This window comes from Manis pentadactyla, chromosome 1 (genome assembly GCF_030020395.1).
Source record: "Manis pentadactyla isolate mManPen7 chromosome 1, mManPen7.hap1, whole genome shotgun sequence".
NCBI lineage: Eukaryota > Metazoa > Chordata > Mammalia > Pholidota > Manidae > Manis > Manis pentadactyla.
The window spans coordinates 210424180-210452152 of record NC_080019.1 but is presented as its reverse complement, the minus strand read 5'-3'; the positions used below and the strand labels follow the sequence as shown (position 1 = coordinate 210452152).

General features: G+C 45.3%; 1 protein-coding gene across 2 annotated transcripts; it reads left to right on the top strand.

Moving 5' to 3' along the window:
* Positions 1-27917, top strand: EDEM1 (ER degradation enhancing alpha-mannosidase like protein 1). 2 transcript variants are annotated; one of them, XM_036878277.2, is made up of 12 exons: positions 1-659; positions 6009-6081; positions 8946-9049; positions 10240-10411; positions 11428-11611; positions 13159-13333; positions 14919-15039; positions 15525-15695; positions 17475-17548; positions 18481-18577; positions 20569-20772; positions 23951-27917. In XM_036878277.2, exons 1-12 carry the CDS (start codon positions 148-150, stop codon positions 24038-24040), a joined length of 1977 nt encoding a protein of 658 aa, XP_036734172.2. In that variant the 5' UTR covers positions 1-147; the 3' UTR covers positions 24041-27917. The 2 variants fall into 2 exon arrangements, with proteins under 2 accessions (XP_036734172.2, XP_057363069.1); XM_057507086.1 differs by lacking the exons at positions 14919-15039; positions 15525-15695; positions 17475-17548.
* The last annotated feature ends 56 nt before the right edge of the window (positions 27918-27973 follow it).

Genomic DNA, 27973 nt, shown 5'->3' with positions numbered 1-27973 from the left:
GGTGGGAGCAATGGGCCAGTTCCTGGTGCGTCACGGGGGAGTTCCTTAAAGGAGAAGTGAGCGGAGCTACCCGGCGGACGCGGGGTGCGGCGGTCGGCGGGGGAGACCCCCGCGCTTTAAAATAATGCCCGCGGCGCCCGCGCTACCATGCAATGGCGAGCGCTCGTCCTGGGGCTGGTTCTCCTCCGGCTGGGCCTCCACGCAGTGCTGTGGCTCGTCTTCGGGCTGGGGCCCAGCATGGGCTTCTACCAGCGCTTTACGCTCAGCTTCGGCTTCCAGCGCCTGAGGGTCCCCGACGGTCCCGCGTCTCCCGCCTCGGGGCCCGAGGGCCGGCCCGGGGGGCCGTCGGGGCTGTCGTGGCTGCAGGTGCCGGGCTCTGAGGCGGCGGCGGCGGGTCGGCGCCGGGCTCCGCGGCGGCCGGGGCCGGGCGTGTGCGGCCCGGCCCACTGGGGCTACGTGCTGGGCGGCCGGGGCCGCGGCCCGGACGAGTACGAGAAACGCTACAGCGGCGCCTTCCCGCAGCAGCTGCGCGCCCAGATGCGCGACCTGGCACGGGGCATGTTCGTCTTCGGCTACGACAACTACATGGCGCACGCCTTTCCCCAGGACGAGCTCAACCCCATTCACTGCCGCGGCCGAGGGCCGGACCTCGGGAACCCGTGAGTAGCCGGCGCCGACCCGACTCCCGGGGCCGCTCGCCCCTGGCCTCCCCGCTCTCCCTTCCGTCCACCCGGCCGGAGCGCTGCCCTCTGTCCTCCGGGCCACCCAGGGGATGCCAGGACGTTGAGGGTCCCGGGGCAGCGCCCGCCCGGTGCCTTGGCCGAGCCGCTTTGAGGTCCCACAGGGTGGGGCTGCGTGAATGGGCTGGTGGCTGTCGTCTTTCTTGATTCATCAGGCATCTCTGAACTACAGGACAGCTGCCCAGCGCAGTCTCGTTACAGATGGGGAAACTGAGGCTGGAGACTGAAAGGGACAGTGGCAGGGCCAAGGGGGGCTTGAGGGGCTTTGGACTCCCTTGCCTAGCTCCCTCTCCAGAGGAACACATCATCAAAATGAAATCCCTTGTAAATGCAGCTTCAGAAAGAAGGCTCTCCTCTCTCCGCCTTTCTATATAAAAATACAAATACGAATACTGAGGACTTGATCCTGGGACAGGATTTCTCTAAAGCCATTCAATGAGTTTGAGTAGTTGTCTCTCTTTCATCGGAGGCTGCTTCTTAGGCTGAGGATAGTTAGGTGGGAGGGGCAGAGGCTGCCTGGCCCAGATTTGAGGTGCTCATACTTGGCTGCTGAATTGACTGTCGACGTCGTTGCCCTGTACCGTCTGCCCCGTCAATTCCCTCACTCTAGTGGCAGGGCTGTCGGGAAGGTTGGCCTGTTCTCCCCTTGCACCTGCCTTATTTGCTGAGGCTGAGCTTCAGGGGTCACTGCTGTTGACATCAGGGTCCAAGAGGCCAGCACACGCAGCGAAGGACCTCTCAGCTGGAGGGAAGGGGTATGCTTTGTCACTGACCCTTGTAGGCCAGGTAGGTGACTAACTTCCTCTGGAACCCTCCCCGCAGGAGGGAGTAGAGAAGCTGGGTGGTTGGGTGCCTTGGCAGCACACCCTCCGGGGGCCTAGGATGTTTGGAGCATGTATTTTCCTTCACCTGATGAAAAGCGGTAGAGTCTAATTCTTAGGTTCTTAAAAGGAAGCCCATACACTAAAGGGGCTTGATTTTATTAAACTTTGAAAAGTAATTACTGGTCTTCCTGGAGTTGTACGAAGTTATTGAATTGTTTCTCTTAACTAAACGTTATACCTATGTGTTTTCTTTTGTTCTCAATTTTTTCTTTTTCTGGAGAAAATATATTAAAAAAAAAAAAGCCTAAAATCACACTAGGTATTTTTCTCTTTCCTATCAGCTCCTGCCCATATGCCTACACAGTTTTACATAGTTGACATCAAAATGTGTGTCCATATTTTGGATCTCAGTTGTCTTTTCTCAGTAATGCTTGTGGTATTACAAGAAAGCACTTTCAGTAAGTGCCCTTCCTTATTCTCTCTCACTGACTTTTTCCTTGTGGTGTGGACTGACCTAAGGAAAACACCTTAACAAGGACTTGTAATAACACTTTCGGTGGGTAATATGATGGTCTGGAGAGTGAGGTGATGACATTTCAATGCTTTTCTTAATGAATCTTAAGAACCCTCTGGAGAGTTGGAGCCCCTTTCCAGTAAGTTGAGGTGGCAGTTAATTAGTTCACTGGTCCCTGTGGTAGTACCAGGTGGCACAGGCCGGTTTTAGGATGACTCAGCTGATGAGTGTTCTGGTTTGATGGTACAGTGACAGCCTGGGTAAGTTGATGCCAGGTTGCTTTGAGACAGCTTTGTTGCTTTTGGAAAGCAAACACCTTTGAAAGCTCTTGGAGTTAGAAATATTCAGGGGTTAGCATTTGGGAAGGGTTGTACCCAGGGGTTAATAAACCCTTTGGTTGGTAAAGCCTGGTGTCTTTGAGAAGTTGAAAGAACCCTGGGGTTATGGTGGCCTTGAGTGGACCCTCACACTGATCACTTCCAAAAAGGTGGAAAGGTTAATTTTTTTACTCCTCTTCCTTTAACTTAACTGCTCTCAGACTTTAATATTTTCAAGGGAAGTTTAGAACCAGAGCTTTGTCATTTTGACTCTCAAACAACAATGCACATTTACATCCCCCAATTAGATAATCCATAATAAAAATTTTTGTTTTTTTTAATCAAAATGTATTCTAATGATTGTCTTCAAGTGTGTTCTCATGCCTTGTTTAAAAAATACAGTGATGTAGCCATTAGAATATTATGTAAAAAAATACAGAAACAAAATATAGGTGCTAAACATGTCTATCTTTTCAGTCACATTGACTTGAGGTTTATCTTGCCTGTCACGTTTGACTGGAGGTGGGGTGAGGAGTTAATATGAAGTAAATAAAACCCGAACAGTTTAAAAATAGCAACTCTTTCTGTTCAGCTACAGATCACCATGCAAAGTTACTAGTTTTCTCACATCCTCAGTTTGGATGGTAGGATCTAAATTCAAAAATTTCTGAAGTAAACTTGAATATTTTATTTTTGTGACCTTGTGGATAATATAACAGTAGTTCAGGCCTTGGGCACATGACTCTTTGCTTTCTACCCAACCATATTACTAGTCAAACAAATGCCATTCTCAAATTAACAAATCAAACAAATACTGGCCCCCACACCGATTCATTCCTAGGCACCCCTAGCTTACAACAGCTGCCTCTGCATTCCTCTTCCTTTCTAAAATCCTGTCTTCCTTCAGACACAGACTCATGTCTTTTTCTGGGCTGCCGTGGAACTGTTTGAGGATGATTTTCCGTGATTTGCTCAGTTCTCTGTTTGGTTGCCCTCCTTTGAGCTGCTGGCCCACATTCTAACATCGTTTGGGAATGGAGTACTGTTGTGTATCCACCTTCCTTTTCCTTTGTCTTGTCTCCCCAGATTATCAATCTCTTCAACACAGGGACTGTTTCTTACATTATCTCTGTGCCTAATCAGCACCAGGTAGATTTCTGAATAGCTGTTCCAGGTTAAGTGTATGTGGCAATTCTTTTTTTTTTTTACACCTTTGAATTTGTTAGCCTCATAATAAAAAATCTACCAGTTGTCTCCATCTTCTCTTGTTTTGGGATTAAGAACATTAAAGGTTCACAGTGGAGTGAGTGCCATTATAGTCACAGGTGGCAAATAAGTGGGGAGTTTAATTTTGGGTCATGACAGTTCAGCCTGCTGGTTATGGGGAAAGATGTGCATTTTTAAGCCTAGCCTTGTCCTGGAAGACTGAGTTCTTGGCTTGAGGCTCTTAGAAGTTTTCAAGGCAGGCTGGCCATGGATGATGACTATCTACAAAGAACAAATCCATAGTCTCCTTCATTTCCCCCTCCATCTTCCTTTTCTCTACTTCAGCACATTTTCAGAGTATATAGCAATTATTTGGTAGAAAAGAATCAAACGTGTTTCAGTGAACACCGTAGATCTTTGAGTGGATTTGTCTGAGTGGAGAGAATGAACCCCCACAATTTTTGCAAATACATTCTTTTTTACCTTGGCAACTCTTACAATCGTTCATTGCTAGTGACTGCTTGGACCTTATATTGAGAAGTAGTTTAAAGCCAGGTCAGGTTTCATTAGAGCCAAAAAGGAAATGCACAATAACACAGGGGGAGTGTGGTGATGAAAGGTAGGAATACCTTCCACAGGTCTGTGCAGGCGGAGAGGGTGGCAGAGGGCAGTAGGCGAACTCAGGAGAGGGTAGTTACCTGTGGTTTACTTACCATCCAGCTTGGATGCTACCTGATGAGGGAACCGTTTTCTGATGAGGTGGGTCATTGGGACCCAGTCTTTATTCCTGAGCAGCAGAGCAGTGCAGTTAAATGTTTAAGCCCAACAGGATATTCTTCAGTTGGTACAACTGAGCACAAGGATCTACTTTGACCTCCTTCAACTTTGGACATTTCCTATATTCTTCCTGGCTGGCACTGCCCTTGAAGTGTTTACGTAAACCGACAGCACTCATGTTTGGAGGACCTTTTGCAGTTACATAAATTTATTTAGAAAGAATCAACAAAAAGAAGTAGGTGCAGTTTTTCCACCATCTCGTGTGCTGGCCTCATGGCTTGTGAGAGACAAGATAGCTGTGGTTCCTAGATAGCCCTGCTGATACAGCTTGTTTTAAAAAATGTATCTACAAGTTTGCTGTAAATTCATTGTCCTGGATCAAGTGGCATACCACAGCATAAAGCAAAGTAAGCGGAAGGCTCAAGTAAGATCAGATGGGTCAGGTTGAAGCTGGTGTGCCTTCTTACAGAAGGCCCTTTTTACCCCAGCTAAGTGAGGCTCCCAGGAGGTTGTTAAGAGGGTGCAGAGGCCTTCAGGAACCCGGGAGTCGCTGCCCGTAGGGAAAGGAGGCAAGGACCTCTTAAGAGTGACCCAAGGAGAGGTCTGGGGCTGTGATGGAAAATGTCACAGCATCGGTGAGCTTGAGCTTGATGCTTAACACTAGGGCTTTCTCACTCTGGTCTTTCATAATCTTTAAACAGTCATATTTCTCTCCAAACTTTCTTCTTTTCAAGCTTCTGCAGGTACTTTCTGGGCTTGTGGGAATGGGACGGAGGACTAAGTGAACTCCCCAGAATTTGTCAAGCTGCGTTTCATTACTTCCACCATTTTTCTCCACCCCCGCCTTTCCCCAATGTGTTCGTCATGGTGGGGTTTAGTGTTACACGGAGCTGTCAGTGGCAGAGGATGTTCGCCGTCACTGAGGTCCTCAAGTTGGTGTCTTCCGAGGATTTCAGAATGGGAAGTTGGTGTTGATTTTGGGGGCAGACAGTGTGTAGCAGAAACATTTATGCAGCGCCAGTTAAGAGAAGTCCTGCCTTTGTTCATGTTAGAAGATACCTTTTCAGAATTGGTGGAGGTGATGGAGATTCTGGGAGTGAGGCGTTACTGAGAAAATGGTATAAAGAAAACTTATTCCCCCACTCAGAGGACAGATGAGTGGTATTGAGATTGTAACCGACGGTATTTGCTTCTGTTTGCGTGTAATCTGCCGGAGAGTCAGGCTTTGCATTGAAGTATTATGGGCAGGTCACATGACGGGGCCTCTCCTCTTTAATTTCTAATGATTTCACAATCAGAGCTTTTTTGAAACGGGACAGAGAGATCATTTCTGGTGATAAAACTGTACTGCAGGTCAGTTGGCTCTTGTTTACTATCCCCTGACTTCCTGTTGTGGTTCCTTTTCACCATAGCCTAAGTGTGCATCTGCTGTTCTGTGACCTGATGCTACTTATAGACACCCTGGAAACTGTTACTGGTGAGACAGAAAGACCTTTGTCATACTGACCCACCCCTCTGAGTCCCTGAGTAAAAAGGGTTGCCAGCAATTTCAGTTTCTGATGGGTGTTGTCTTCTTTTCTCTTATAAAATACAATATCTTTGTTCAGTTTTAATTTTCTTTCTTTTTCAGTTCCAATCTGAACATCAACGATGTCCTAGGGAATTACTCCTTGACGCTTGTTGATGCACTGGATACACTTGCAGTAAGTGTTCAGCCTGATTGTTATTCCTTATAATTAGAATATTTGGAGTTGATCACCCGTAGTTTCCCCTGGGAATGGGAATTCCAGGAAGCTCGGTATTCAAAATATAGTCATAGCTATGGTAGCTCTTGTTGATTTTAATGACCGCAGAGTGGAGAGCAAGCAAAGCATTAAAAGTTAAAGGAGGGGAAATGAGATTCACCTAAAAATACAGAGAACAAACTGTAGTTGTTTTGGGGGAACCTCTTTCCCCCCCAGTTTCCCACTGTTTTATTCCATAAAGGATTCAGTGGAGTGTCCTATTAAAGTTTACAGTTACTGTAATTAAGATGTCAGAAGGACAAGACGTTAGGGTCAGTAAGCCCCCTGGAATGTCATCCAGTTACTGGCCCCCCAGGAATGTGTCTGAGCTCTGGCCACAGCCCCTGTGCAGAGACCTCCTCTCTAGACACTCCTCTTCTATTTGCTGCTCCGGGTTTGTGGACAGTCCCTATCCACGTGTGGGCTGCCGGCTCAGGTGCTGCCTTTGTGTCATGGACTTTGGGGAGCTGCGGGCCTGTGAGCAGATACGCCGAAGGGCAGTGACAGCAGTAGGGGGTGAGTGTGGTGCCGCCCTTAACTGCAGGTGTGTGCTTGGTCTGCTGCATGAGCTTTTGCCAGAGAATGGGGTCCCGAGGGACCATATCCCAGCATAGCATTTAAAATCTCCCAAATAAGGGAGGTCTTCCAACTTCTTGGCTGCCCTTCATTAGAAAATCAGAAAACTTAGGAAATTCTTTACCATTAGAAAATTCTTACTGTAGTCCATCCCAAACACTGCATTTCATAATTTACACTCGTCTCTTTTAAACTCCTGTAGAAGAGTTAAAAGCCATCAGGAGTTAGAATTGGGTAATGCTAAGTTTGCATTACTTACAACTCTCCAGTCTTTTGCTAGTAACAGAATTAACAGAACTTGGAAAGAACTTGGGAAATCATTCTCCGTTCTTGGAGACCCATGGGCTCATCGGAAATCTGGATTCCATTCTGTCAGGCTGTGATTGCAAAGAAATTTAGTTTCCCAGTCACTCTTTCTGAAATTATTGCTGCCCACTTCAGTCACCATTATGACCAATCAACAATGTGCCCACACAAGTATGTTCCAACCTAATTAGAGTTATCTTGTCAAAGATACCAGAGGCCGACTCAGCTTACAAGTGAGCTGCTAAGTGAGCCTAGGAGAGCCCACCTCTTCTCTCTGAACGGTCTCTTTTTGCTCTTCTGTGTCTTTTTATCCCCTGGCCATGCTCATGAAATACAGAGACCTTATCTCTGTTACTTACCGTACTCCCTCCACATCTCAGTGTCTGATACATGTGTTCGCATGATGGATTTCTGCTAATCCAGCATTTCCCATCACAGATTCTAGGGATATACTCCCTAGAAGAAGAACTGTGTTCCCAGATGAACTTGAGAAAGTCTGTGTGTCTGTCCCACTCTTGGAGAGTGCTGACCAGCATTTTAAAGGCTCTGAAGAGTCCCGAAGTAAAGAAACCTGGTTAAGTCTTCTGCCCAATCCTGCTTTTTTTGTCTTGAGCCTGAGTGAATGATTCCGTAGCTTGGTTACCGTGTTCCGTCTCTGACTAAAATGGTAAATTACAACCTTGCCTCCACTTGATCGGAGAGCCTGTCAGCATCTGCTAACAGACACTGTTGCTTGTGAACATCTGTAAGGGAACGAACACATCTCTGTGGTTTTCCTTGTAGAGTATGCGGTTTTCAAGGTGTTAGCACTTCAGGCTTACTTTTCAGGTGTTACTTCGGTTGAGGTTTTCCTTTTCTTCTGCTAACATTTTAAACAGGCTCCAACAGATGTGCTGTGGAAACACTCAGAAGATAGCAATCCTCTGACCACTGGATGCAGCTTGCAGCGTTATTACATCATCTTTTAGAAAGAAAGACCTGGAAGCCAGGCAAGAAATGTCTGTACTCGCTGTGACCTGTTACAGCAATATAAACAAAGAGGAACAAGAAAAGAAGGATGCACTAGGCCAGTACTATTAGGAAGTAAGACATACTTGAGTGAAGTAGTGTCTGAAGGAAATTACTTGTTTTTCCTTGCTTTTTTGTGTGTCCTTATGAGGTCATTGTAGTCTCAGAATTGTCAAAAGACTTGGAACAGAATGACAGCACTTCAGTTCAGGTTAATCTGCAAAATTTTATGCCCAATTTGCACTTCATCTAGGAGAGAGCAGCTTGCTATGATATCATATCCATGGAACCCAAAATAGGAATCGTAATTCTAGATGACTTTTTAAAAAGGACACAGAGCTCACTGTTTATATGTTTTCTTTTGAATGTCACTGCTTTTATGCTGTGTCCCCAAAGATACTACTACTGTTTCTCAAAATGTCCAGACATCTGGATGATAAGCAACAAGTTAAGTTTTCCAGATGTTTTGGTTGCCTGCAAGCCAAGCACCCAAGCTGTCAGTTTATTTCAGGAGCAGAAGGGAAGTCATTGTATTCTTGCTTCAGTTTTTGTATTTATTTTTACTCATTTCAGGAATTTTAGGAACTCTACTGCTGTGGCTGTCAGTAAGATCAGTCTGAAGTTTGAAAGTGGAGTGGGAAGATGAGGGACGTTGATGGTTTTTATGAGGAATTATTTTTACAGTTTTGCCATTTGGAGATAGGATAGTTGAGTTGGAGGAAATGGGCGAGCCATCTGCTCCCGAGTGTGCTCTTCTGCCTTCAGTGTTGGCTCTCCCACGGGGGACCAGACAGCGCAGAGACATGGAGATGAAGTGGCCCAGCTCCTGCCACCATGTCGTCTCTCAGTTTCACTTCCAGGTATCATAATGGTTTGTGTTCCTCTTTTTAAAGATAATGGGAAATTCATCCGAGTTCCAGAAAGCAGTCAAGTTAGTGATCAACACAGTTTCATTTGACAAAGATTCCACCGTCCAAGTCTTTGAGGCCACAATAAGGTAAAAGAGTTCATGAAATAGATTGAAGGCTTCTTTTGCATGTGTGAGGAGAAAAGTTGCTGGGAGGGTCCACCAGCCATGAGGTGCAGGTGGGCTGTGTGTGTAGACTGTGTGGGCGCGTGCCCGTCCGTTTTTCACCTTCGTTTGGGGATTTAGCAAAACTGGAACTACTGACATTCTCAAATTATATTTTGGACCAAACAGAAAGACACACTGATGCTTTAATGAAGGTCTAAGATAGGTGTCCTTATAATGAAGATTTTCATTGGATTGCTTGATTTCCTTTGTTCACTGTGTCCTAGGAAACCCCCGCTCCCATGTATTTCTGAAGGAAATGAAATTTCCCATCTCACTTACCACCAACAGAAGACCACTGCTTACTTACCATTTGGGTGTGTTTCTTCTTATGTGTGTCTCTCTCTGATTTTTACCCTTCCCTCCCTCCTTTCCTCTCCCTCTTAATTGGGCTCATGGTCTTTACCCAGTTTTATATCTTGTGTTTTAGCTTGGTATATGGTGACTATTTTCCTATCTAATTTATACTTTTTGAAAATTTACTGCATAGCATTCCAGATATAACGTTTATTTAAAATCAAAGTGATGACAGCATTTGTTCTGAAAAATGTCACAATCCACTTCAGGTCATTGGAGGGGACATAAATTCATGTCTCTTCAGGGATGTAATCTAAGCTGGTGACCTCTTACCCATGAGGCGGTCATCCAGAAGTTGGAAAATTTCATGAGTCGTTTGGCAGCCAGAACCACAAAAGTCACTTGATATGTGTTGTCTTTCCCTACATCTTGTACAGCTAAGAGTTTTCCCAAGTGAGAGAGACCAAGCGTAAATTATTAATGCTAAAAGGTGATACTGTTCTGGGAATGACTGGTGCGCTCCCTGCCGATGTGATGGTTCCAGTTAGCAGACATTAGTTACCACTTTTAAGTGGGATTTTTCTCAGTGGCCCTAGAGGAACGGTTCTCTTTTTCCCTTTCAGTGATGTGGTTAACTGAGAATTGATCATTTATTATTAGGGCTAGATGGAGCTTCAACAAGCCATGAAGTCCATCTCTGATTCCAGGCAGCTCTGAGTCCATAGGGAATTCGAGGCTGCTTCTGTCACTCTGAACTGGACTGTATGCAAGTACAATCGTCATGATTTTATTATTTTTTTTGTTCTTCCTGTCATTAGAGTCCTGGGAAGCCTCCTTTCTGCTCACAGAATAATAACTGACTCCAAGCAGCCCTTTGGTGACATGACAATTAAGGATTATGATAATGAATTGTTGCACATGGCTCATGACCTGGCCGTGCGGCTCCTCCCTGCCTTTGAAAACACCAAGACAGGGATCCCCTATCCTCGGGTAGGTAGACTGGTTTGACAGTTCCCCATCCTCCTGAATCAAACTGTTGTTAATTTGTTCAGGGAAGGAGTGGCACTGAGATGGAAGAGGAAAGCCATGTCCTTGATAGAATTTGGCCCTAAAAATGATATAAATGTACTTTAATTTATTGAGCAGTTACTGAGCACCTACTGTGTGCCACACATACAATGACATATTTGACTTAATTCTTCCCCATAAGACATTCACGTTCCTGTGCTCAGTGTTCTTAAGTCATTTTGCATCTGGGATTTATATCCCCTGCTACACAACAGCAGGGGAAATTGGTCTTCATTTCTGACTTGGGTCCATTTCCCCACAGACCCTCCTGTGTTGAGTATAGAGCTCAGTGAATGTTCTTTGGAATGCTTCGTGTGGATCTTCCAAATAAAGCCTGCACAGATCAGCATGTTAGCTGCTGATTTCAGTGCAGGATCTGGAGTGAGATTATACCTTTGTGGTACCTGATTTGCTGAGCCCAGAACTCCTCTGAGAATTCTCAGCCTTTCAGGTGACCAGCCGCAAATTGCCAGACCACAGAGCCTCAGTGATGAAACAGGCTGTCACATTGTCACTGTATCTCTTCTCCCATTCTGAGATTTTTTTATGTTCACTGAGCAGGAGTGAGTTCATAGAAGCTCACCTATAATGTATAAATGATTCCACAGCTTGCCTTTGTCTCTAAGGTCAAAGCCTAGGTGCTGTGTAACCACAAAGAGAACCTGCTGGAAAGAGGTGGATTAGTGAATGGTGTTTTAATGATTCCCTTAAGACCTGTACTTATTAGTAAAACAAGCCTCTAGTATTCTTAGTGTGTTGTTTGTGTCTTTGTACTTAACTCCCATATTCATCTGGGATGAGTAAGTGGGAGGTGGTGAGCTGAGTCACACTGCAGTAAGCATGGTTCATTCGTTGAATGGAATAGCCGTGATGTGGCCGTCTAGCCCTGCGGGCTCCCTGAGTGTTGACACAGATCCTTTGTCTCGTCCTGTCCTCAGGTGAATCTGAAGACCGGCGTTCCCCCTGACAGCAATAATGAGACGTGCACGGCAGGAGCTGGTTCCCTCCTGGTGGAATTTGGGATTCTCAGCCGACTGCTGGGGGATTCTACATTTGAGTGGGTGGCCAGGCGAGCGGTGAAAGCCCTTTGGAACCTCCGGAGCAATGACACGGGATTATTAGGTGTGGTGGCACTTCTCAGGCCACTGGGCTGCATACCTTTGGCCCCTCCTTTCCTCGTCTCTGGGGCTCTTGTTCTTCTCCACTTCTACTTTCTTGTACTGTTGCATCTGTACATTGTCAGGGCAGGAGGAATGGTCCTCAGTGCCTGCGGTATCCAGTGTCTCTATGAGGCTTTTTTGCTGCGGGGGAAGCTGTAAGGATTGATGGGAAAGAATAATGCTTTGCTCTTTGAAGGTTCCCTTCTGATTTGAATCCCTTTGGCATATTCCACTTGAAAATAATTGTTATAATGAAATGCTGTAGAATGCTATAAAAAGAACTGCCTCTGAGACATTATATTGCTTCAGTCTAAGGCTCTAAACATAGGAAGTCAGAGTCACTGCTAGAGCAGGCTTCTCCGTTTAGAGAATCCGGCCTGTGGGGGTAGGTGGAAAGCCCAGATTAAACCTGTTAGGTGCGTTTTTTTCTCCTCTTGAGAATGTTTGATTGTATGTTATTAAAAGAATTACTGAAAAATTTTCGAACATACAGAGTAGGGATAAAGTATAATGGCTAATGAGCCCATCATTTATGTACTCATCATTTATCTTCAGTAATTACCAGTATTTTGGTAACTCAAGATGCTATTTTAAGGTAGGTTTTTACGTCATGTAACTGTCTTGCATTGAGAAATTTTTCTTTTTGTCCCTGGGAAGTAACTTGATAGGTTGTCCTGGAGCCATAGGGTATCATCGTAAAAGCACTGCTTTTTGAACATGGTTTTTGACTGTTCCTTAAGTTCTTAAATTTATTTATAAATTTGTTGTATTTAACAACAGTAGAAATAAAAAAGGTGCCCAAACTGTCACTCCATCACCAAATGGTTGACCAATGTTGCCCCAAATTATCACCTTCTAAATTTTCCAGAAGCCCATTCAGCCTGGCATGTGCAACTTTTATATGCTTTCAAATTATTATGTAAAGAAACATTTTTATTCTGCCTTATGCTTGGCAAGTCTTTCAGGTGTTACCTTGTTTTCAAAGCCGTCTTCAAAATCTACATGATTGTCCATTTAACACTTTTGATGTTGAATACTTGGATTATTGCTGTTTCATCTTTTTTCCCCCTCCCCATTTTACAGATAATTTAAATTATATAATTCATAATTCTCTGATGAATGACATAATAATACTTTCTCTTAAAAACTTGCTTTTTTTTTTTTAAGGATAAATTCTCAGGACTGGCAGTACCGAGTCAGAAGCTCTGAGCACTCTCGGCTTTTGGAATGCATTGTCAATCTGGAAAAGAGAAATAACAAGTCTGTTTTTTTTCTGCACTAAATGTTTTCCCCATCTTTTTGTCAGTGGTTAAAAACCGCGTGTTCAGAAAGTCCTCCTGGCTGTCCATGCAACTGATAGGATGAAAAGATGAGGGTCAAGCATTCATTCCTCTCCCCCCCCCACCAGTGTCAAAGGTGCTGAAGAGCTGTGGGGCCAAGTACGAGGCCGGTCTCACCCTCCTCTTCTGGCCCGAGCTAAGTGGGACCTGACATACTTTGTTTTCACAGGCAATGTTGTGAACATTCAGACTGGCCATTGGGTTGGAAAGCAGAGCGGCCTGGGTGCTGGACTGGACTCCTTCTATGAATACCTCTTGAAATCTTACATTCTCTTCGGAGAAAAAGAAGACCTAGAAATGTTTAATGCTGCATATCACAGTATTCAGAACTACTTAAGAAGAGGGTATGTCCCCTTAACATCGCTTGTATTGCCCTGTTAAGCAAATAGATGGCATTCTGAAGTGTTCATATTTTCCTCAGCATAAATCCACAGTGTCTGTTGTTTCTACCCTCACCCTACCACTTCTTGGGTGCTGGTCCATCATTTGAGGGTAAAGAGGTGTATTAGCTATCTACTGCTGCAGCTATCTACTGCTACGTAACGAATTACCCCAAAACTCAATGGTTTACAATAGCAAACATTGTCTCATGGTTTCTGAGGGTCGGGAAGCCAGGAGCAGTGGGGTTCATCCTGGGCCTCCTGAAGCTGTCATCAAACAATCGGTGGGGGTCAGAGCTGTCAGGGTCTGTCTGGGGCCGGGGGAGCCACTCGCAGGTCACTCCCATAGTGCTTGGCAGGCTTCACATTTCCTCACTGGCTGTTGCCTGGAGGTCTCGGATCCTTGCCACAGGGCCTCTTTGTAGGCAGCTGGCTTCCCCTGGGGTGAGTGATCCAGGAGAGAGAGAGAGAGAGAGAGAGAGAGAGAAACAGACACCAAAGTGGAAGCCACATGCTTTCATGACCTGATCTTGGAGTGACAGACCAGTGCTTCTACTGACTGTCAGTCACGTAGACCAACCCTGATAGGGTGTGACTGCAGGAGGCAGGGTCAGTGTGGGACATTCTGGGAGACTAGCTGCCAGGGGAGTGGTGTATCCCTGTTTAACTGGATTTCATTACGGGTAGAGCTGTGATGCAGGGCTGTTATTGAGTTACTTTGGTTCTTTTACTTTACAAGTAATTATTAAGATTGGTCTTTATACCTGATGAGAGAAAGGACAGTTACCACATTTTTTCCATGTTTCTTTAAAACAGCATTATTTGCTGCCTCTCAATTGTGCATTTGGGATGACAGGAGAGAAGTGCCATCTAAAGCTACAGTGGCTTCTACCCTGGTGTCACCTCTCTCTTCTCTAGGTCTTTCTTTGTGTACTTTTGTATATTACATGGCCATTTGCAAGCGAGGGCTACTGAGTTTCCTGCCTGTAGGGTTTTCTTGGACCTGTTTCCACCTTAGCTGTTCAGGAACCTCTTGTGTGAGTGCTGTGTTTTAGTAAAATGCTGCTGGGCCACAGTTGTTCTTTTTGCTTTTTAAAGCCCGAAACTAAATGGAGTGGTCATCCTCAGCGTCCTGCTATGATGCCTCCTTCTAGGCCCCCAGTGTAGGATCTTATCAGAGAAGAGATTCTTTGTGGAGAAAGAACCAAGCTTCCCACTCAGGTCACACCCATGTAGACCCCTTGCTAAGTGCCAGGTGATGCTGCTGCGTTCCTAAACCCGTCAAAGTGCTTTTTACAAAACAGTGAAATCCTGGTATGTTCCAATAGCTGAGTTTGGAACTTTTATTCCATGGTAGGTATTCTCTCTGCTAGAGTCTAGTATCAACAGGCAGAGGCGGTCTGTCTCCAAAGGTTTAAAGCACAAGTTAGAAGAGGCAGTGTCGATTCGGCTGAAGTCAGACTACCAGGGGCCGCTGCGGGGTAGAGCTGGGGCCCTGTGTGCCGGCGGTCTTCCTCTTCACCTTTGACTGCTCTGCTTGGGTCCTCAGTCGGGAAGCCTGTAACGAAGGAGAAGGAGACCCCCCCCTCTATGTCAATGTGAACATGTTCAGTGGGCAGCTGATGAACACGTGGATTGACTCTCTGCAGGCCTTCTTCCCTGGACTGCAGGTATTTTGGGATCACGTTGGCTAACAAAGGCAGTCACAGCAAAGGGCTTTTCTCTCACTTTTCTTTCTGTGATAGCAGAGCATTCTCTGGCGCCTTCAGATTTGGGAGGTTAATAGCACAATATGTCTCAATTATTCTGGTTGTGAAGAGTCTCCAGACTATTGAACAGGGCCATGCTAAATAAGGGCAAATCAGTCCATGCTTGGAAAGTAAGCATGTGTGATTTTCGGATGGTCCATCTCTCAGTTGTCTATTCTTTGTTCTTGAGTACAGTTAACCTATGGTCCTAGGCAGTTCACGTCAATTTGGCATTGATGGCCAGATGGCGAGGGTGTCTGTTTGTCCTGGTTGCTACTTCTGGGTTGGTTTTGTCTCTAACCATGTTTGTGGGCCGGGGTTAGAGGCAGAGCCCAGGGCCTCTGTGCCATGTCTCTTGCCACTTTGAGAAAAATGTTTTAGCTTGGTGACTTGTGTCTTTTCCGTAGGTTCTGAGAGGAGATGTGGAAGACGCCATCTGCCTCCATGCCTTTTACTATGCCATATGGAAACGGTATGGGGCCCTCCCTGAGAGGTACAATTGGCAGCTACAGGCCCCTGATGTGTTCTTCTACCCCCTGAGACCAGAGTTAGTTGAATCTACATATCTCCTCTACCAGGTACTGGAGTTTGTTCAACAGTAGTTTGTGTTTAAATTTTAAGAGGACCCGTAGCAGTTGATTCTTAGCAAACATTTGCTGAATGGTGTAGCACTGTGCTGTTTCACAGTGACTGATAGACTTCCCACCTACGCATAGTCTTTTTAGTGTTTAATGTCATTCCTGTTTCCATAGGACAGAGGAGGTGTCTGCAGTCACGTTTTTTAAACCTAACATTCTGCAAAGCTGAGTTGGGTCTTTCCTATAGGACTTATTACTTCCCACACCCTTAAACTGTCAAGAGGGAGATTTAATACAAATTTATTTGTTCAAAGAACTCTCTTTTTGGGGTGCAATTCTGTACTCATGTACCATGGTCTGTGTAATAATTATTCAGACAAAAAAGTTATTTTTCTTGGTTGTAAAGGAAATCATCTGGGATTCATCTGAATGCCTGTTTCTGAATGCTTAAAAAACGTGGTGTTCTTTTGTGAAATCATTTTAATGCCAGAGGCAATGTCACTTTAACTGAAAAGTCTCCACCCCCATAGTTGAAGGCAGATGTTTATTCTTCTGCGTGTGCCCTGCACCTACCACACTGCATGTCCATCCACTCCCAAAGGCATCAGGACATGGTGCTCCCCTTCCAGGAAGCTGGTCCTCAGTGCGCTTCAGCAGGCCTGTACCAAGCTCCTGCAGTGGCAAGTCCCCTGCAGGGATATCCTAACTTTTCATGAGCTCTGCTAGTAAGATTAATACTGTTGCTTAGATTTATTTAAAAAGGAAAATTCATTGCCATTTGTTTATAGGTGAAAAAGGGAGAAATCCTATGAAACACATAATAGTCCTGATGTGTAGAGAGACCTTGGGAGTTTTAGATGACCTCTCAGAAGAGAGAGGAGATATCCTCTGGTTTTGCTTCTCTGAACTCAGTGTAGCGTCAGGCCATACCCGCTCTGAGGTACATGCCTGGTGCTGAGGTACATCCCCCTGTATGCCTTGGTCTCTTGTCTTTGGGTTTGTATCTCTTCGTTTGTCACTGCTTCTTTCATCTTTTTAGCTGCTTCTTCACATTGACTGTTTTCTCAGAATCCAGAGAGTCTTCAGCTTCCAGCTTTGCCTTCTTCAGCCCCTTCCTGTGTTGTCTTATCCAGAGCCAGCTAATCTTGTAGTAGTTAGCATTTGCTGCAGCCAGTTGGTGCTCGATATGAACTAAAGATGATCCCCAACTTTTAAACTGTGGGGTTAAAGTCTCATCTTCCCAGAGAATTTTTTTTCCTAGTGAAACCATCTAAGAGCATGTGACAGCAGAGTGAGCCACCCACGGACCCCATTGTTTGGACATGTAGGAAGGGAGGTGTGGTGACCTTTTTAAGATACTTTTCCCATCGACCTTTCCTGCCAGTGCTGGATGGTGAATGGGAGCAAAATCCTGTTGCCCTGTGCCTGCATCTTAAGTTTCTGGAGAGTTCTCAGGCAAGATAGAAACTGGATTTGTCCTCAGATATACTGTCAGTGAGGCCTTGTTTCATTTGTGATCATGATGGGGATCAGGAGGGCCAAAGCAGGGCATTGTCGTGCCCAGAGCAGATAATCTCTATCTTGGTTAAGTTAGACAGATTGTAGGTGATGCGAACCAACAGGACATCTTAGTCATTTTATGTTTGTGACCTTTAAGGTAAATTGAACCAGGCCCCATGCCTTTGGCCAGCACCCCATTTCCTTGGGAAACTCACTGATGTTTGTTTGATGGCATGTGTGCAGGCCTTGCTGGGTTACATTCTCTCATGTTCTCTCTAGGCAACCAAGAATCCCTTCTACCTACATGTAGGAATGGATATCCTGCAGAGTCTGGAAAAGTACACAAAAGTCAAGTTAGTTTTCCAAGTTCCTTCCATTTTCTCTTGGCCACTTTTGATTTATTTTGAGTTCTGGGGAAATTCTATTTTGCATTTTAATTTATAGAATAGGATGTTAATGTTAATTTTTTGTATTTGCATAAGTTCTGGGGAAATTGTTCATGTTTTGTATAGTAGAACCTTTGTAGTGGGAATTGCCTTTTATTTTTTCATCTTTTCTTTCCATAAGGCTCCAGTAGACTATGTGTGTCCTTTTGAAATAACTTATGTCCCCTAGATTTATACCTAATATATGCACTATAAAGTTTAAGGAATATACAGAAAATAGAGAGGTAGAATATCCTTATCATTGTAATCTCTATGTGCAGAGAGAACCACAGTTAGCATTTAAATATATACACTTACAATCTTTTTATATATTTATATATATATCAAATGTGTGTATGTGTGTGTGTGTGTGTGTGTGTGTGTGTGTGTATACATATATATATATATATATATATGTATGTATGTATAAAACTATTATTTCAATTTTAAGACCCACTTTTTCCACCAGGCAGTATATCATAAGTATTGTCTTATAAAATACTGGTTCAGATTATCCAGATGATAAGTCAATTCTATAAATAGTGGGACAAAAATTTAAATCAATCCTTCTTAATTTGTTGCTAGTCATTTTCTTGGTGTCATGTTTTGGTCAGATAGTCTCCACTGCACCCATCCCGTTTTCCTGTATGACTAAACTGATGATGCAGCAGCCAGAGCACTGTTTAAATGAATTTGCAGGCAATCTAGGCTAAAAAAAGGATGCCCCTTAAGCCTAAGATAATTTGCTTCTTGTATGGTGTTTGATAATGTGGTTGAGTATTCTGTTAGTAGATGCCTGCTTCTTAAGTTAATCAGGTGGGCAGGAGCAGAGATGGGACTGACTGTGAGGTGTTTTGCAGGTGTGGGTATGCTACGCTACATCACGTCGTAGACAAATCCAAAGAGGACCGGATGGAGAGCTTCTTCCTCAGTGAGACCTGTAAATACTTGTATCTGGTAGGTGTGTTGTGAGGTTAACCCACGAAATGTCTAGCTCTGCTTGAAGCAGGCAGGCAGTCGGTCTTCCCTCTCTTTAGCGGCCATTCTCCGTGCTGGACATTGTCCTGGCCTAGAGGCACAGCATTACCCAAACAAAAGGGTGTTGCTGTCTTCCACCATGGTTTCTGACCTCCCGGAGGAAATGAGCTTAGGAATAAAAATCGTGTGAAGTGCCACTGACAGTTGAAAGCATACCCACATGAGTTGCGATGGTCAGGGATGCCTTCTCTGAGGAAGAGGGCAGTGTCTGTAGCTCTTACTTCTCTAGATGGTACGATCTTGGCTGAGACCCACCACCCAGCTGGCTCTCTGTGCTTATACACATTCTCATGTAGGTGCAGAAGTGTGGGACCTAAAAGGAACCTTAGGGATCATTAGTCAGTGTTCTTTTCTTCCCTTATGGGAACTGCAGTCTACATAGAGGGCTCAGGCGACGTGCCTCGGTTCTCAGGGCCACCGCGTGGCAGACTGAGGCCTGAATCCCAGTCCTGATTCCTTGTCTGGCATTTTTTCCCCCTTGTTTATTCTGCCACATGCACCAGAGACATAGCTGCTCTCCTACACTCTCTCCCACTGTACTCAGGGGGGCTGTGTACCTAAGGACACTTTCTCAAGGCACAGAGGGTCAGGATTTCCTGCGGGGGAAGCAGTAGAGACTGAGAACTTGGGCTGAGACGGAAAGCTAGGCAGCCGTAGAGATACAGGTCGTGTGACCTAGGTCAGGGGCCTAAGCCCCAGGGCCAGCTGGTGCTCAGTCCTCACTGGGGGCCCTGTTAAAATTAGGGTTCTGCTGAGTCAGCTCAGAAGTGGGCTCAGAAGTCTAATTTTGACAAGTGGCTTGTGATTCTACACACAGCGGTTTTGGAAGTACCAGCTATCCCTTTAAGACGACACTTGTGCTTCTGGCGTTAGTTTTCACAGAAGACTGCAGAGGCTCATGTCCTTGCAGGCCACACAGTCCAGCCGGTAGGTGGGCGGGCAGCCGTCCTGCTGCCAGGTGTCTGTGGAGCCGAAGGCACACTGGGAGTTGGCTGGCCCGCGCAGGCCCACCAGAGCCTGGGTGCGGTCCCGTTGGGCAGCCATTGGTGTCTGTGATATTCACGGGGTGAGTTCTGAAGTGAATGGAGGACACCTCCCCCCCCCCACCGGGATGTAGTTGGGGAAAGAAGTCAGGGTCTGGGAGAGAAGACCTGGGCCTTACCCTGTTCGTCTCCCATTAGGGTGTGAACACAGACAAGCTGGGCTGAGCCTCCTTTTCCCTTATCTGTAAAATACTTGAGGTGACTGTCAGGTTTCTTCTGTCTCTGAGATTTCTGTTTAGTATGTGTTCACTCATTTAACATTTGCTGAGCACCTGCTTCCCCCCAAACAGACCTGTCACCTGTTCAGTTAGCTGTTCTTTCCGGATGTTTCCACTGCTCCCATTTTCACCCCGTCATGCCCACTATTGAAGGAAAAGACTGCCTTGTGTGCCCTGTGTTCTGACACAGGAGTGAACTGGGTGTTGGCATCTCTGTCAGGCTCTGTGGTGAAGGATAAAACATGGGCCTCTTCCCAGCATTTTACCATTTAGGGCCTGGGTGTGTGTGTTTATGCGGGGTGGATAGTTCTAGAAATCTAGCACAGGAACTCCCAGGGGAGCTTATGGAGGTCATCTAGTGAACTTTTACACACTTCTCAAGTTTGGGGCTAAGCTCTGCGATTTCTGAACCTCTAGGTTTAGGCAGGGTGGAGTGCACTGAGGGAAGTTCAGGCATCTGAGTTTAAACAAAACTGGCGATTCTGCTGTGCAGCCAGAGTTGGGAACCACTTTTTTACTGATTTGTCGCTGAAAAGCCTGAGGAACAAGGTAATTCTGCTCCTGGAGTAGTCTGGGACACAGCCCTGTGCCCAGTTCCAACATGCTACAATTACCAGTTGTATCTTTTTTCTTTCTTTCTCCCCACTAGCTGTTTGATGAGGAGAATCCAGTACACAAATCTGGAACCAAATACATGTTTACAACCGAGGGACACATTGTATCTGTGGACAAACATCTCCGGGAATCGCCTTGGAAGGAATTCTTTTCTGAAGAGGAAGGGCAGGACCAAGAGGGAAAGTCTGTGCACAGGCCTAAATCTCACGAGTTAAAAGTCATCAATTCCAGCTCGAACGTAAGTTGCCTTTTCCAAGGAGTGGTTTGCATCTGGAAGAAGAGAAACTGCTACTAATGCCTTTGTCATCCAGAGTTCTGGCAGGAGAGGAATGGCACACAGAATGGGTTATGGGAGAAGAGCTGCATAAAAAACCACTTACGCAGGTGCTGTCAGGGTGTAGGGAAACCACGGGAGCAGCAGCACATTCTCACTCCCGGCTGAGCGAGGGTGGTGGGGAAAGTGGTCAAGGGAACCTGGATGGAGAGAGCCGTGTGTGTGTGTGTGTGTGTGTGTGTGCTGGGGGCTGGGAGGCTGACTTCTGGCAGGAGCCACTGTTCTGAGCTGGCATCAGAGGCCTTGCAGGAAGGGAGCCAGCAGAGGAAACACTTGACCCTCCTCCTTCCTTCTGGTTTGTGTGTTGGCTGTGCCCACCAGAAGCCAGAGAGCAAGGGAGTCTATTGATGCAATCTGTCAGGTTGGCCCCTAGGGCCAGAGCAGGGTGGAAAAGGGTGGAAGGGCAAATGGAGGTGCAATTCCCACTCATCCAACACCAAATGCAATGGTGTATTTTTTCCCCACATATATGTATAACAGTAACAATATTATACAGCAGTAATAGTAGTGTAACTTCATTCAGGTACCAGGACCCAATTGCAATGTGTGTAAGATGTGGGAGGGGTCTTCCCACACATACTTACACCAAGCAATTCTTGAACACCAGCAGGTTGTTGGAGAACAACTCAATTCTGATGCTGTTTACCCAGAGACAGCAACAGATTCTCAGGTTAAGGGGTCCGTCCTACGAGACTGCCCTCCACCCCCCACTCCAGATGCCAGTAGCAAGCCCCAGCCAGTTACCTATGGTGACCTGCTGGCTGTGGATTGGAGGTTTCCATGATCTCCTGCTTAGGTTTGATTAATTTGCCAGAGCGGCTCACAAAACTCAGGAAAACACTTAATGTTTACTAGTTTGATAAAGGATACTGTAAAGGATACTCATTAACAGCCAGATGAAGAGATGCATTGGGCAAGGTCCCAAACAAAGAGCTTCTGTCCTCGTGGAGCTTGGGGCCCAGCTCCGTGGCCCGTGGGCATGTTTTGGTTCCCAAGCATAGAAGCTCTCCCCGACCAAGAAGCAGGATCCAGGAGAGCCGTGCACAGAGAGCGAGCAAGCTCTTCGTGGGTTTTGTGAGGGCTTCGTGGCACAGTCATGATTGACTGAATTATTGGCCATTGGCTGATTCAACCTCCAGCCCGTGCCATTGGGTGGGGGTATAGATGTCTCATTAACATGACAAAACACCAGTTTCACCTTTAAGACTCCGCAGTGTTTTCAGGAACTGTGGATGAAGACCAAACATAATCTGGGAAATACATACTTGGTCATATGAGTGACTGAATATGTACTTCTTATAACTCCCTACATCACAGGAGATCGTCAGAATCATCCAGCAGCTGGAGAGGGACAAAAACTATCATCAGTCATGATTTATAATGATGCTGCTCTTCAGGGTACCTAATCCCCCGTTTCATTTAAAGCAGGGCTTCACTAAGCAGGGATAGATTATCCCCATAAGCAGTGGGAAAGATACGGAAACAAGTCTGTGAGTGTCTAGGAGAGGTCCCAGGTAGTTGTATTGATTTGAATCAAAAGTAGTGGTTTGGAGTTGAGGATGGGTAAATGAACCCTCATTAGTTGAAATATCAAACATCATCCCATGCTTTGAATGTCATCTCTCCTGTCAGAAAAAGCCTGTTGTCAAGATCCCTACCACCTATCCCCAAACCGCCCCAGTTGGGGGTGCTCCGTCATCCCCGCTGTGCTTTAGTACTTCTTGCTAGTGTCCCATTGATCTTTACATCAGTCCAGGAACTCAGCAGACAGGCCAAAGCAGAGATAAGCCTCCCAAATTTCCATTAGGCTATGGAGTGTAGGTTAAGTGAATGAGTCACAATTGAGAAGGAAAGGGAAGGAGAGTTAGAGGGAGAAATAATAATAATAGCCAACATTTACATATGCCAGACCCTGTTCTAAATGCTATGTGTGATCACTCCTCACAACAGCCTGGTGAGGGGTAAGTGCTTTTGATACCCCCATTTTACAGACAAAGAAAGGGAGCCAGAGAGAGGTTGTGGTCATGAAGTGAAGCCAGGATTTGGACTGGAGGGAGACACTCATCTAACAGGCCTGATGCTGTGTGCCAGGCCCTGGGGATGCAGGCCCACCAGAGGGGCCCCGATTCTGGAGAGGTTCATGGCCTCCAGGGAAGACCGGTTCCTCCCTAGGATTTGTCAGTAGGGGCCTGAATGAGGGACTATTGAAATACTCTATAGAGGAGGGAGGAGCTACTCTGCCAGGGAAAATCAGGAGGGCTGTACTGAGGTTACTTTTTACAGGTCCTTGAAGGATGGGGAGCAGCTTCCCAGGAAGGGATGTTAAGGCAGAAGGACAGCACCTACAAATGCACGATGGGGGAGTGGCTGGGACCAAAACGGACCCATCAGTCTTGATCTTGCCACGGTGAGGAGCAGGTGTAGGGAGTTCAAGTGCAGAGCAGTGGGAAAACATTTCTTTGGCAAGGAGTGTGTGATGAATGTATGTGGAAACTACTTCCAGATAACGTGTTTGGTTTTCAAACCAGCATCTTCTTTGAGGGGGAAAAACACCCTTTCATTAAAACAAACAAGCAAACAACCACAATAAAAAAAAAGATGATACTCTTAAGCGTCTAGGTTTTAGCTGTGGTTGAGAAGAACCATAAACTCAGAAAAACCAGTATTTTCAAACAGCTGAAATGTTTTCTGAAATACAGGGTGGATTAAGGACACAGTGCATGCAGCTTTTAGTCCTGGCCACTCGGCACTTGGGTGAATGACTCAGCCTCCCTGGGTCTCCTTTCTTCAGTTGTGAAGTGAGGACACCCAGGGTCCTCAACTCAGGGCACTTTTGCTGCTTCAGGGACATTGGGTGCCATCTGGCGACAATGTTGGTTGTCCCAGCTGGGAGGTGGCTGGGGACATCTAGTGGGAGAGGCCAGGGTGCTTCTAACCATCCCACAATGCTCAGGACAAGCCCCAAAATGTCAGCAGTGCCCAGGCTGAGAAACCCAATTAGGTCATTGAACCATATTTCCTGAGGAATTACCACATGGGTTTATAATTCGAAGTTCACATTTCCCCACGTATTTTCCTGTAGTGCAATCGTGTCCCTGAAGAGAGGAGATTCTCTCTGCCCTTAAAGAGCATCTACATGCGACAGATAGACCAGATGGTTGGCTTGGTGTGATCTGCTCTTTGCCCGGTGGCCTCATCTGAAACCAGACCTAAACAGCTGAACCCAGGTCATGCCGAGATCCAGTCTAAAGTGGAAGAGGAGGGAAGTCCGGCTGTCTGCCATGGTGTGGGAATTTCTGTCCAGCTTCTCACCCACATCTAGTAGATTCTTGCATACTTTCGTGTTCCTCTTCTGTTGAGTAAAATACCCTGTTTTCCTTAAGGGGATAGTTTGAAGTGAGAAGGTACCTAGAAGGTGGCTTTGTGTGACACAGTGGATGGGCATCTTTGGCTGAATCTTCGTACGTTATACTTCGGAATCCAAGTCTCTTCCCTTCGCTGGCCCTCGTCATCACCGCAGTATTGCTACCTCTCTGATGGAGGATTGTGAATGAAATTTCTGTGCAAAGGGGCCTGAGGTTCACTGAACATCCCTATTTATTGCATTTTTTCACCCTCTCTCCCTTGTATTACATAAGTGGGCTCTCCCCAAGGTAACCACTCATAATTTTGTATCGCATGGTGAAAAAATCATCCAGATATTCATTTGCACCCCAAGTAATCTTCACAGTGTTACAAATTATTTGCTTGCTAATGACAGTTATCTGAATTCTAGGAAGCTGTCTCTCAGATTGTCATATGACAGTTTAATAGCTTCACAGCTAGATCTTTCAGATAATATTTGACATTTATTTTGAATTTACCTGAAGAACTCCCATAGTTCCAGAACCAGGTGCCTTTTAGGAAGAGAGAAATACCTAAGACTGTCTGAGCTTCCAACTGTCCCATATATTACTAGCCAAGGATTCTCAGTTCTAACTGAGTTAGGGTTGGAATTTTCTTTTTGTTTTTGTTTTTGTGTCTAGTGCCAATCAGCTGAGTCAGGGAGAAAGAAATGATCAGATGACTTTTTGGCATCCTTGATCCATTTCTCTGTGATACAGACTTTAGATTAGTGCCTTATACGATTTTGGTTTGGGCCACTGGATGTCACAAGCTGCTGCTGTGATTTTTAGCAGGCATGTTTTATATTGCCACATGGGAGGCCACAGTGCAAGGAGAATGGGATGGGCGTTACTTAGGAAGATTCTGCAAATTTCCTGGCCAGTCTTTGCCTTTCAACCTGATACTTCAAGCAAGCATATATAAGGGAGTTGTACTAAAATACCTTCTTTCTTCTCTGTTATTTCTGTCACCAGAATGGAAGTATCCGTCTTGGAACTGACACTGAATGCTTGTACAAAGCAGAGGTGGATTTGACCTCCTTGCCTGGCTTGCATATGACATCTGAGGTTGAAATGAATCCCAATAGAAAGGGTAGGAAAGTCTCATAGAAACCTCCAACCTCATCTGTCATGTTGCCTGCTTGTCCCTGCTTGCAAACTTGAAATGCTTTCGTTTTAGCCTTTTTAAAACCAGGAGTAAGCACTGTCTAAGCCATTACGTTGTCAATCAAAAAAGAGACATTTTATTCCTTCTTGAAAATTTAAGTGTTACTGTTTTTTAAAAATAGATCTATAACTCAACGTCTTTGAGATTTTTAAAAAAGAATTTCCATAATGTGTCACCTCTATCTTTTAAACATTTGCTATGCAAATTGCTTTAAAGTAAAAAATCAAATGCTTTTTCTATTTACGGTTTTTCCATAAAATGGTCCTCTATTTTACCATTTTTTTCTTTATTTCAGAAGCATTCTGTTTATGAACAATGTCTCAGCTACTGAGTAGAAAAATTTTCTTTGCGAATACTATATATTTTAAGTGTTTTCATTGACTCAGTAACACCAAAACATCCCACTTGAAATACACACACACACACATGCACACACAGGTGTGAATGTCCCTGTATCATCTTCCAGGCAGATGGAGATGGGACTGTAAATGGCCTGTTTGGGAGAATAGGAAGAAAGCAGGTCCTTTGTGCATCTGTTCTTTCTCTCCTGTCACCCTCCCGGGTTCCCTCTCCAGCTTCTGTGACAACATTGACATGTAGCACTCTAGCAATCCTCCTCGTCTGGGTCCCTAACCTGCCACCAACTCAGGCATCCTTCCTCTTTGAGCTCTAGCATGGGGATCTGTGCCCGAGTGCCGCAGAGGCACTCCAGGGGCTACGGACTGACACGGACATGTGTTGTATGCAGTCTCAACCCCTCCTGACTTCTGGGCCCTGGACTTGTGCCATTTGGCGAGTCTGCAACTGAGCGAATTACTGCAGACTAGAACTGATCGTTGATCTTCCAGACTAGCCAGTCTAACGTTTAGTGCCTCCTCGTCAGTGATTTGTGAGACTAGATGGCAGTATGCTGCTCAGTGCCAGTCATCAAAAGAAGATTCTTTGAGCCAAGTTCAAACTTGGCTTGTTTTCTTGGTGAAAATCCGAATGTCAGCAACTGTGAAATACCCTGCAGGACTTCTGCTGTCCTTCTATTCGGCGTTGTGAGATACCGGGTAGGGGAGGGCTGTGGAAGGGAGCGTCAGAAGTGCTTTGTCCCCAGGACACCCTGTTTCTGAATGGGTGTCATCCCTTGGAACAGCTGTGAGCCTGCACCGTCCGTCCTCACATCCCTGTGTGTAGCTAGTGTCTAGAGTCTGCTTTGGTTGACCTGAGGAAAATGATTTTGCAAAACCATTGTAGAAAGCTGCCTTACAGTTAGGCTTGGTGGAGTCTAAGTCCTTACAGGGCAGTTACAGTTAGGCTTGGTGGAGTTCTAAATCCTTACAGGGCAGGCTTTGCTATTTTATTTCAGATGTTTCCTGAAGAGGAGATGACAAAGGAAGTATTTGCTAGCTCTCTGATTGTGCTGACCTCTGTGAAAAACCAGCTTCCCTTGTCATATCTTCCTTCAAGTTCGTTCCAGTTCTCCTGCCAGAACGTGCTATGTGCAATAGAATCTCCAGGTTCTGAGGCTGCCCTGGATCGTGGGGTGTGCACATGTCACTTAAATAACTTTCTGTGTATTTATGCACCAGGATGGTGTCTGCAGATGAATGTTAGAGGAGGCTAGATATATGTACTTGTGCAATCTGAGGACCTGAACTTGACTCCCCTTCCCCTTCCCCTTCCTCTTCTCTCCCCGACCAAAGAAAAATGCCCTTCATAGCTGTTTTCTTAGCTCAGTTTACTAAATGATTGAAAGCTGTAATCCTTCATTTTGGATTTTGTAGGCTCAACATGAGGTGTTCCTTTCTCCTTTCTGGAGAAAGGGTCTTCTTCAACGTTTCTAATTTAGTGCTGGTGAAAAGATAGGGCTGAATGATGGCTCTAACCAGAGTGGCTGAGCAGAGACTTAAGAAAAAAAATCTTGATCTTTTCCATTCCCAGACATCCAGCCCCTTCTCTAGTGCCTCTTCCCTGCAGGGCAGGGACCCTTGTGAAAGAGAAGGTGGGGCAGGCTGGGTGGTCTGTCCCCAGGTTTGGCAGGGCTCAGGGTTTTGTTCAAGCTTGAATATGGATGTGAATCTGGTGAAAATATTAAGTACCTGTGGACCCTTGATTCATTACCCACCTTCCCTCTTTCTCAGAGGCAGAGAAATAATATTTTTTAAAGGTATTTTGTTTTAGTTTTAAACAGCAAAACACAAGCTACATTTTTATTTATTATGCACAAAAAAGATAAATATGTTTTTACAAAAAAACCTAGAGTTGGAATCTCTGGGAAAACTTATTGAAATATACAGATGCTTCTCTCTGTAATGTGCAATATGCTTTGCAACTATAGATGATATTTTATGTTTAATCTGTAAATAAGAAATGTATTTAAATTAAAAGGGAGCTTTTTGTAAAAGGGCCAAATGTTCTTTTATAAATGTACTAGAAATATCTTGCTCTTTGAAATTTATTAGGATTTTTATGAGTGATTTTTATTAAAAGATTCTTTTTTTGAGTTGTCATTCTGTTTCTCCTTTACATACTCACACACACATTACATGTGGGACAAATGGCAGAA